We start from the raw sequence: 11,632 nt of genomic DNA on the forward strand, positions 1-11,632 counted from the left end.
CAGCCAACAGGTCAAGGGAGCCAGGGGTCAAAAAAGTTTGGGAACCACTGTGCTAGTCTATTACAGAAAATGTGCAGAGAAATGTGTAATGTTTAATGCAAGATCCATAAAAAAAGTTTCTTTTAGATTATAACAGGACCTCACATATTAGAAATGGGACGGTGTCACAGAGATCATTTGCAGTAATGTTAGTGAGCTGCTACCTTGTTACAGTATCAAAAACCCACGTCACTTTCCCTAAATATTAGATGTAAACACTTTTATAATTTGGATGAGTGTGCTGTGCACTGTCAGTGACTTGGCCAAAGCGGGTATGAAAGAGTTGAAAGTGGATCATACATTCAAAGTTGATCTGAAGCGGGCCACCAAAGTACGTTTGGCCCAGGGCCCCCAAAATCCTTAAGATGTCCCTGTACATGCTGATGGACACCAGCGTATTTCCAGATTGGAAAACTGGCCAGGCTCTTAAGACCCTGCAACCGTAGCTAAGGGAAGGCTGAGGACACCTTGCCAACAAGCCCATCTCTCTGGCAACATAAACCAATCATAGTACATGCAGTCTGCTAAAATTGCAAAACAAGTATCCTGGACACAAACATACACTATTGTACATCTCTTGCATCAAACTCAACGCAAGAGGATGCCACTAGGTCAAACCACTAACCACATAAAATATTCTGGTATCTCTAACAGCACAACACAAACAGCAAAGAGGGTTGAACATAAAATTAAAAACATTGCACTATGCAGCACTTCCATATAACTCACTTCAATATCATATCATAAACTTTTATTCGATTATCAAAAATTTACATAATCATAAAAAGTACAGCTTAAAAGGAACCATCATTTTTGTACTGGGGTTTACATTTTAGAGTTTACATCTTATAAAACAATTTTCGATCGAATTCTTGTTAATATTTTTAAAAAAGTCACTATCATTTTGGCTTCATGCGGGTTTGCCGGTGACTGTAGATAGGCAAGCGCCGGATATGTGTTTCTAAGGCCACTTAGTCGCAGAAGGGGAAGGATCCATTTTTTCCTGGCCACACTGTAGTATTTACAGAATAGTGTGACGTGGACCGTTGACTGCTTGGAAAGCCCATCGCAAGGACAACAGTTCATGATCCGTGACCAGTTATTCTGTTCTGGAAATGAGACCAGGCGAAAGAAGAGATCAAACCGGAGTCTAGTCAATAGGAACTTTTCGTGATTCGAAAGAAAGAACGTGAGGTAAGGCTGTATCAGCTTCTCTGATTGCAATTTAGAGATTTTTTCATTTAGTGTTTTCACTATCTCTGCTTGATTCCGGAGTTCTCTCAAGTGGCCTAGACACAGTTCTTTCAGCTGTTTCTTGGATATATCTTCAATCGAGGATGGATCAGAAAAGTATTGCTCACGTTTAAGATCTTGAAAAAATTTAAAAACGTAATTAAGCCAGGGAATTTTTCTCCAGTGAGTTAGGCTAAGACAGTCTGTGATGAGGGCGCGTGATACATGGCTTTCTGGGTTGCACCATATGCGATGCCATAAGATGAGAGGTTGACAGCGTATGGTGTCTGTAACAAATTCCATCCCTAGCTCTCGATGAGATGCTAATATCGGAGAGCTTTGGGGGAGAGCCAGTACGTATTTAATGAAGGCGTTTTCCGTAGCCTGTAGTTGCTTGATGCACCCATAACCCCAGATGCCTGCTCCGTAACTCGCCACGCTGTGGCATTTTGCGTAGTATAAAGTTATGAGTTCTGACGGAGCCGGTTTGCCTAGTTTTCTGGAGAAAGCGCAAAGTGCAGATGTTGCTCGACGAAAGTTAAGGTTTCTGGCTTCTATGGCTTTTCGCCAGGTCATTGAATCGTCAACAAGTATGCCCAAATATGGATATACTGACGTTTTTTCCAGCTTAGTGTTGTTTATGTATATGGATTTTGTGTTCCCTGGTTTGGGTCCTATGGACATTGTAAATGTTTTCTTTGTATTTACTTTTAGTCCCAATGAGTCCATAAACGTCACATATTTGGCCAGCTGTCGTTGTAGTTGGTTGGCTGTTCGGGCCAGGATGACCGAGTCGTCGGCGTAGAGTAGAATGGGTATAGGGCGACGAGCTATTTGCGGGAGGTCCTGGCTCCCTGCCAACATTGCTTCTTCAATCCCGTTGGTGTATAGGTTGAATAGGAAGGGAGCCAATACACACCCCTGCCTGACTCCTCGCGTGATTTTGAAGGGGCGCGATATGTCGCCGCCAATGCCGTAACGCACTCGGCCTTCTGCGTTGGTGTATAGGCCCCTGAGAAAGGCCAGTATCTCTGGATCTACTCCGAGATTCGACATAATTTCCCACAATTTGGCGTGCTGAACACAGTCGAAAGCCGCGCTCAGGTCTACATAGACCAGATAGATCTTCCCTTCTTTTGCGTGGGCATATTTCCCAGCCAAGAGCGTCAGGTTTAGGGCTTGCTCCACCGTACCGAGTCCCTTCTGGAAGCCGTATTGCAGATCCGTAAAGATGTTGTTTACCTTGGCCCAAGTTTGTAAGCGGTCCAAAAGTAGTCGGCCTGCAATTTTGCCCGTAGAATCCAGAAGGGAGATCGGCCGGTAGCACGCTGGGTCGTTTCGGTCCCCTTTCTTAAATATTGGCAAAAGAGTGGATGACGACCACGAGGGAAGGAGACCGACTTGAGCGACTGCGGTCATTACCCGGGTTATTATTAATGACCAGTAGTCACTATTGTGCAAGAACAAGTCCATAGGTACCCCGTCCGGGCCGGGAGCCTTGCCAGTTTTTGATGCTCGAATTGCTTTTCTGACCTCAGTGACTGTAAAGCGTAAGTTGATTGGAAGAAGATGGGTTTCTGCCTCGGCCACGTGCTCTGTTTGGGGTGTGTCGGATGCCGGGCCGAAAATTTTTGTGTAGTGAAGGACCCATTCATTCTCTGACACTGCGACGTCGAGATGGTTTGGATCGGTGTCATTTTCCAAGAAGGGTGATCTAATGGTCTGCCAAAAAGTGGTGCTGTCCTTTTTTAATGCGCTCTCGTGCAATTGGCACCAAAGGTCTCTCTTGATCTGACGCCTACGTTCTTTCCTTGTTTCATTATACAGTTTCCTCCGGGATGAGATTAATTGGGCGTCTCTTGGCTTCTGCCGAAGAGCTTCTTTTAAAGCTGAAAGGGCTTTTGTGCAGTCCGAGTTAAACCATCTGTTGGTTTGGGATGTAGGTTTGTTTGCCCTGTATTTAACTAGTTCGTCTCTTATGGCCCCTTGTATGTTATGGAAGGAGGCGATGATTAGTTCAGGAGAAGCTTCTGCGGACAGACAGTCCCTTTGCCAGGGGAGCGTTTTTTCGAGTATCCTTTGCGTAGTCGTCTCAGGGTCGACTTTGGCCCATTTAATTGCAAAACCGTTCCTTTTCTTTAATGTTATTGTTTGCTGATCGAGGGAGCTCGTTCTCGTTATAGGAGGACCTGCTTTCTCCATTGTGATCTCCACGCTTAAGGGATAGTGGTCGCTAATCGGGGTCGACCCTACTTTATAGTTTGCTAACGTGTTTTTACACGTGTTTGAGGCTAGGATGAAGTCGATAGTAGATGTGCAACCTCTCCCATGGAAGGTGGGTTGAAATTCCTGTACCGGGTCCACTAGCTCATTTACAAAGTCTAAATCCAGGGTAAATAGAATTTCGTTCAGCTTATTTCCACTTTGTGAGTGTGCAAAATGAGGGACCGGATTGCCGAATACAGATAGTAGGCCACAGGTTCCGGTTTTGTGGTTTGGGCATATTGGCTGGTTAAAGTCTCCTCCCCAAATGAGTTTTATTGTTGCACTTGGATTCGAATTTTGCAGTGTGGATATATGGGCCACCATTTCTTCCAGGTTTATGCAGCGGTCCTGGGTACCTGTGTTATTGTAGTAATTAATAAGTATGTAGATATTCCTTGATGCAGTGGTGAGATATGTCATTTGGATGACCTGGAAGGCAGATGTTTCTTTTATTAATTTTACCGTGGCTGCTAGAATGTTAGAGAAGTAGATCATAAGACCACCTTTGGGTCTTCCCATTGTGCTTGGCGTTGCTTTGGTGAAAAATGTCTTGTATCCCGGTAGATGGAGGGGGGATAGACGCCAGGTCTCTTGTAAGCACAAGATTTGATGGCTTCGTGCTATTTCCAGCCACTGAGGACATGTTATTTTGCTGGCTAAGCCTGCAACATTCCAAAAAGCTATACCTACGGCAGTGGCCTCGTTGGTTGTTGAGATGGCAAAAGTGATTTTGCCACTGGTTGTGATTTCAGTGGTTACGGGTTGCTCAGTTAGTGGACTTGCGCTCGTGGCCGAGATCTCTGAGGGACAGGGGGTTAAGAGATTGTTTTGTTGAGTCATAGAGGACTCTGCTAGCTCGAGCTGTTCAGGTGGAGTTTTCTGGTACTTATTTGGGGCTAGGGAATGTGAAACATCAGCTAAGTAATGAGAAGCAGCTGTAGGTTGATTCAGATCGACCATGGATGGTCAATCGATCATATCGAGACACTCGTAGCGGTTGTGGGTTGGGAAGCCCTGCCAACCTTCATATGCGGGATAAGGTCTATCCTGCCAATATGGGACTTGGGTATCAACATACCTTTCTCTTGGTCCTCCCCTATCTGGGTACTCACAAGGGAAGTCCCGCCGATTCCACGGTGTTTGACGCCATGGATCCTGATTTCGTCGGGCTTTGGGAAGATGGTGCCATTCCCAAGGAGGGAGGTTGAATTGTTGTTTCATTGGGGGGTAGAACTGAGAAAGGTGGCAGGCGTCTACTCCTCCTTTTTTCTCGAGTTGTGGCCAGGCACATATATAATCAACCGTTGCGGGATCTTTGCAAGTTACTATTATGCAATCACCGCGTATTGATTTCTTGGTTTTGCCTATCCAGGCTACCCTACGTGCTGATATGATCCCTCCTGATAGGTGGGATTCAAGAGGTCTATTTATGCTAAGCCACTGCATGGCCTTGTTTTTGAGTGACCATGCAGTTTCTGGGGTGTCATCTACTAACTCGGGTACTCCTGTTAAGACTATTATGTAGGGAGTAGCTTCAGGGGGCAGATGGGCAGGGCGTCTAACTGCAGGATGTTTTTTCGGGGTGGTTACCGATGTGATCTTTGGTGTTTTTTGGAGGGGTAGGGAATTCGTGGGCTGAGAGACGGGTTTCTCCTGGGGAATTCTACTAGAATCTAATTTTTGTGCTGGACATAAGCTTTGTGACTCAGCCTTACTTTTAGTATCTATCTGTTGCCCTTTGCTTTGTTGTGGTGACTTCTGCAGTATTGGTTTCACCTGCTGGGGGTGAGATGTATTTGTGTTTGATTTAGGCGTGATTAACGGTGGATTGGGGTTCGTTTGTACTGTATGTGTTGTGTTTGTAGGATTAGCTACTTTCTGATTTTGTTTCTGGTTTTGCTTTTTTGATGGGTGTGTGGTGTTTCGCTGTCCCTTTACATCTATCCTGGTGTTTGAGTCTAAGAGAGTAGCTGATATTATCGTTAATTGAGCCTCAAGGTTTCTTATGCTCAGCTGGATGGGTTTCAGATATTGGTAAAGTAGGTCTTTGGTGGTAGTTAACACTTGGGTTGTAATACTACAGGTTCTACATTGCTCAGTTTGGTTGTTGATGTTGGATATTGGCTTGTGCGGAAGAGTGCAGTCAGGAATATGTAGTATACTATTAGAACATGAGGAGTTTGAGTTGTTCGCAGGTGAGTTTTGTGTTTTTTCGCTGCGTGGTAGTCGGGTTTCTGATGTTGCCCTTTCCCATACGTCGTGCTGGGGTAGGTTGTCGTGAGTTAAGATATCTCCTTGCGATTGACAGCCAGCTAGGTCTGGAGTTGCTTCCAAATCTTCTGATGATAATGATGAGGATTCCAACTCGGAATGAGTAACTGACAGGTCAACTTCAGAAGGAACAGTATTGAATTCCGTGGTTAGAGGGAGTACTGGGAGTGAGCTGTTTTGAAAGGTCAGATTGATTGGAGAAGCAGCATTCGCTATGGCGCCAAGTGATGAGCGCTTGGCATTAGCGCTCGTGAGGTCCAATGAAACCCTCTTTTCCATGAGGGCTATACTTTGATTTATTGTTTCATTGACCCGCGATATAAATAGGTCAATGGGACCTGTTACCTGTGCTACCTCCTGCGCGTGTTTAGACTTCGGTTTGGATTTAGAGGTGCTTCTGGTTTTGGGAGCCATGTTGTTTGTTACCGAGTTGTCGGTGTAAGAGAGATGGCCCGGTCCGGTCTCTACCGGGCACTAACGGGCAACAACGGGCCCGCCCTTGGCCCGGGCTTCGCCCCGGGCTCCGACCCGCGCGCGTCCCGCGATGCGCGTTAGTAATGCGGTTAAGTGGTTATTCGGTGAGAGGGGGCGTGGCACTGGGAGGGGGCGCGGCTCGCACGGGAAGAGGCAACAGCTGATGTAACTGATAGCTGAGCCTCGCAGTCCCGGAGCCACGCCTCGCGCCTCCTCTGCGGCCACGCTGATGTTCTTCCTCCTCACCTCCTCCTCTCAGGCTGGAAACGGGTTAGTTCAACAAGCTACTCCTGTAGCGTCAGGGAATGCGATGCAACCGGCAGGAAATCTCAGTGCGAGTGGCGCCCGCGTAGCGGGAGCCGCGAGAGGTTGTAGGCGATTTGGTGGGGGCGGGCACTGGGAGGGGGCGCGGCTCGCACGGGAAGAGGCAACAGCTGATGTAACTGATAGCTGAGCCTCGCAGTCCCGGAGCCACGCCTCGCGCCTCCTCTGCGGCCACGCTGATGTTCTTCCTCCTCACCTCCTCCTCTCAGGCTGGAAACGGGTTAGTTCAACAAGCTACTCCTGTAGCGTCAGGGAATGCGATGCAACCGGCAGGAAATCTCAGTGCGAGTGCAGTGCGAGTGGCTTCAATAAAAATATGAAGGGGCACTAGTAAACAAATATGGAGTCATGAGACAAGCATCCAGCGCCAGCACACAAGCATCAGTATCGTAGTCAGTGTGGCATGAGCCCTAGTGCAAGGTTGGAAATGGGTCCCCTGGCTGTTGTTTGAATTATAAAATGCAGCAATAACCAGGGTGCAGTGGGCCCCAACCCCCCAGTTTCACTGCACCAATTGAAGCTACGCCCTAACAGGCATCTTGAACCTAAGCACATTTTGCACAGTATGAAATTCAACACCTCGAGGAAATAAAAGCAAGCATCTAGTCGCACAACCATAACAAAGCGGTGTCCACCATCACACTTACAAACAAACACCCACAATTAATTATCTTGTAACCGTCCCTAATACGAATACCATAACGTTTTAAATACAGCAGTAAATATTATTCGTACACAAGAACCTCCTTCCAGTTCGTAGAGGAGATACAAATCTATCATTTCTAACTTGTATAGTAATATAGGAGAAACATTCAGTAATATAAAACTCAAGATCGCCTTTTCTTCAGAGATGACACCAATGTTAGATTAAAAATAATATAGCATCTATATATATCTTGGGTGCTCGACATCTATCTAGTACCGAGCTACTGATTCAATATTTTGCTATGTTATTAAATATAAAGGGCCCTACCGTTTCTTCACCTGTTACAGACCCAGCAGAATTAATGGTGACAATTCCTGACTAGCATATAAACATGTATGAAAATAAGCACTAGCAAAGCCAATATGTTTCACCTATACGAAGTCTTGGTTTTGTCAATGTTTTTTACCTGTTGCACAGCAGCACATTATAATTAATTAAGATAGCAACACTCTATGAATGTGTATCTTGGCTAGTGAGTATAAGATTGAGGCAACATGAACTCCCTTTTAGATGATAATTTTGCCTAAACATAGCACCCAAACTTTCCCCCGGCGTACCAATAAACTGTGTTTTTACATAACTCACAAGCAGTCTAAGGCATTCCAAAGGATGTCATCCTCATTTCAAGTAGGCATTTGTTTGGGGAAAAGCTCTGCTCTATTTTAAAAAGAAATATTTTACTGTACAAATCTTACTTGAAGTGTATGTGATAAAGCTGACCGAAATACACAGAGACATGTTTGTCTCAAGAACGCAATGGCAAATGTGCAGCTGAAAAAATTGTTAAGACATGATCATCCAAGGTCGCCCATAGATAAACTATGTATTACCATAGTTTGTCCATGAACATAAGAAGAAGGTATATACTTAAATGTTCTTTATGTTGCAGAGCTAGCACGTTGACAGAAGGCTTTCTATAATATCAACATGGAAAACCAGTACAGACTTTGCATTTGCAAATGTAAAGAGTGATTTCGTAATGCACAGAAGTACGAACTGAAATGCCGATGTGATCCCTTCTACATAGCTAGGATACGTGGCGTTCCTCCGTTTGCAGGTCGCAAGCCAATTCACAAATGCTTTGCAACCATGTTTGCAGTGCAAAAGCCACTCGCAAAGTGTAAATTCAACGTACGGCAAGAGCAGCCAGTGGTTTCGTGGATGACTGCATACACTTGCTGAAGTTGCATTAAGAGTGTGCCATTGTTTGTCGCATTGTGACCCCTGTCTTTTACAGGGACAGGGGTCACAATGCGAAAGCTGGCATGGAAGAAGCTACCTCGTGCAAGTGGTTCCATCAGCATTTGCAAGGAGTCACATTTCAGTTCCCGAGGCAAATTCAAAGCATGAGGCAGGAAGATTTTGACATTTGATTAAACTACCCTTTGTGGTGCAAGCACTTTGAGAACCAGTAGGCAGAGAGAGAGGCTGGGCTCAGTGTAATGCCAAAATTGCACTGAGACCTGCCACCCTTGTGCACGAGGCACCTCATCTCTTATCATTAGGGCAAACAGATGTCCTAATCCCAGTTGCCCCACGCCACGGGTACTTTAATAATTTGCATTTGTATCAGAAATATTCTCTATACTTGCAGCACGGGTTACTTCATTCATGCATGTGTATAACTTTGGAAATGTCACAGTCCGTCTAATGAGACAGTAATTCCACTCTAGGCAATTAGCTATTTGAGTACCACGACCGATGACATAACACCTCTGCATGCTATGAACTCAAACTGTCAAAACAGATTACAACAGCTAAAGGTCACCTTAGCATGAAAAGTTAATTAAAATGCCTCAACAAAAGGATTTTGTTGTTCAGAAAACAAACGTTGCTCAATTCTGAAACTGAAATAAAGGAATAATTGCATTTTTTTACCAGTGATTCTGGTGTGCACCTATCTGCTTGTTGTTTCGACACTAAATGATAGTCAGGTTTGTTTTCGATTGTTTGCATATTGTATCCTGACAGTATTATTTAATATTTTATCACCGTGATGCATGCAGCGTCCTCAAGATTCATTACCAACAGAGAAGTAATCCGGGATTATTTGGCAGGACCTGGAAGTTTACTCGCTACGCAGTTTCACTACAAACAGAAATGGGAGAAAAGCCCCACCGAATGTGCCCTTAATCTTTTAATCTTGTGTAACAGGATGAGATGAATACAAACTCGCTGGCCAACCCGTCCAAACTGGAACCGTGTCCAATTCCAATAACAGGAAATAACTAACGTCTTGCAGGATGTCCAAATAGCCATTAGTGGAGAGAATGCACCATTTGAAAGCCTTTTATAGGTCACATTAAAGCTTGATAAACTAGCAAGCAAAGGGCAGTGCAAGGGTGGCGTGTCTGTGAAAGAGCCCGTTGTTTGTTTCTATTCCACTTCGCTCCACACCGCAGAGCGCAGGGCGCCTTCTTTAATTCCTTCTTAATTCCCTCGAGAAATCCATGTTAAATGTTACTAGGTGCGTTTCACAACACACTCTATGAAACTGTCAAGTTGTTTACATTACACTACATTCTGCACTCCCAGTCACAGCCCTAATTTAACAAAACCAAACTTTGCCCAAAAATGTGATCACCTAAAAATGTAACTTTCACTTAGAAGGCGACTACTTCAAAGTTCAAACTTCATATTTTTTAAATTGCGGCAGGACGTCAGTAACCTGGTATTTAATGGTACCAGCAGACCAGCAAGCTGGCATTTTAAAGCAAAAATGTTAAACATATTTTTAAAGAAGTTAATAAATCAATCTAGCGATTTAAGACTACAAGAAGGCGGACTACAGCTATTGCAGCCACCTGGAAAGTCTGCATATTCACGTTTTGATTTTGTTTAATCTGCTTTTCTCACCTTTTCATTCTTGGACGCGCTGGTTTCCACAGCTTTAACTCCGGCCATGGCTCCTCTCTCTCTCTCTCTCTGTAGTGTTAGCAGCAGCCCGGTCCAACTCCCAAAGGCAACGAGCCAAAACAGACCAGATGAACTCCCTCAGAGCATGCAAGGCACAGCCGTCCGCTTCAGCAAGCATTCACGTGCACCTCAAGTACCGAAGGACAAGCTCACAGCGACCTGTTCCTTTTCACGGCTTGCTAAATTCCAAGGGAGCGCAGCACAAACCTGTGCTACGCAGACAGCGTCTATCAACAATCACAATCCCCTCAGAGCAAGCTGTGAGAATTACGCACGTGGAACTGGCAGACGAGGGACCACCTCTCCGCAGGCTCCCTCGACACCATCTAGGGCCACTTTAACTAAACCTGACAACCCAACGCTAATTCCAATTTTGCAAGCCACGCCCCTGTGCCTGGGAGCTTGACAGTATCATAAAAAAAATCAGAAACCGGATCACCAAGCAACCAGCGATTCCACGTCACTAAATGCAATAAAGTCAGCTTATTACCTGGCTGGGTAAATAGTGCTGTGAAATGAAAGCAAGCCGAGAACTGCATCAGTTGTCTTTATCTGCACTATCAGTTTCTTGGAAGTAAAGTTACACACAAATAAATAGTCAGAGTTACATTTTGCAAGTGTGGAATGTATGACCTTCGTCCTCACCTCAGTCATTACTTTTGAGGAGTGTTAAAACGTAACAAATCATGTTGCATTATCCTTATACATATATTAATGAAGATAAATACTAGCAACCGCATACAATTACAAATATATATATATATATATTTTTTTTTGTGTGAACTATTTTGATTTTTAAACAATACGCAACAAAAGACAGTAACAACCATCCTAATCGGCATAAGTTTGACATGTCGTATACATTTCTTGACATTCACTTTTCGACTTAGTGATATGCAAACAAATGCAGCTTCTTACTTTAAACAAACTCTCTCCCTCATTCGCAAGCACTCAACACATTAGTAGTATGTTCTCTCTGCTGTGTCTTCGGGTAGTATTTTTAACCGACAGACAGAGCATCTCTCTACTCTCGTTCCATCTCTCCCAGATCTTTGTCCATTTGTGCGGGCACCTTCTACTCTCATAGACCACCCTCTCTACTTCTATACACCACTCCATGTCATTTGGGGCACACCTGTAGGTGGGGGGGGGGAAGCACTGAAACAGACACCAACTTAGTGTGTTAAAGGCCGCTTTATTTGGAATCAGGTGCACCTACACAAACAAACCCCACCTGGCCTGTGCCGAACAAAACTAGTACTCTCTAAATAATAACCGCCTAACAGCCCCCCTCCACCCCCACCCCTAATTGTATCCCCAACATTGCAACAAAGTATCCACATCCGCTCAGCAACCTACCCCCAACTGCAAATGACCTTAGTGACCTTCCTGACCTCCGCTCCC

The 11,632-nt window shown here is 44.8% G+C and overlaps 1 protein-coding gene across 1 annotated transcript in view; it reads right to left on the reverse strand.

Annotated features, from left to right (window-relative positions):
• Positions 1 to 10,740, reverse strand: part of PDE8A (phosphodiesterase 8A) — a 2,294,608-nt gene extending 2,283,868 nt beyond the window's left edge. The window contains exon 1 of the mRNA XM_078684749.1: positions 10,169 to 10,740. Within this exon, the coding sequence (XP_078540875.1) occupies positions 10,169 to 10,216 (48 nt within the window). The 5' untranslated portion in view covers positions 10,217 to 10,740. The remainder of the gene's footprint in view (positions 1 to 10,168) is intronic.
• Positions 10,741 to 11,632: the final 892 nt, after the last annotated feature.

The sequence above is a fragment of the Lissotriton helveticus genome, chromosome 3_2, assembly GCF_964261635.1.
Source record: "Lissotriton helveticus chromosome 3_2, aLisHel1.1, whole genome shotgun sequence".
In the NCBI taxonomy this organism is placed as follows: domain Eukaryota; kingdom Metazoa; phylum Chordata; class Amphibia; order Caudata; family Salamandridae; genus Lissotriton; species Lissotriton helveticus.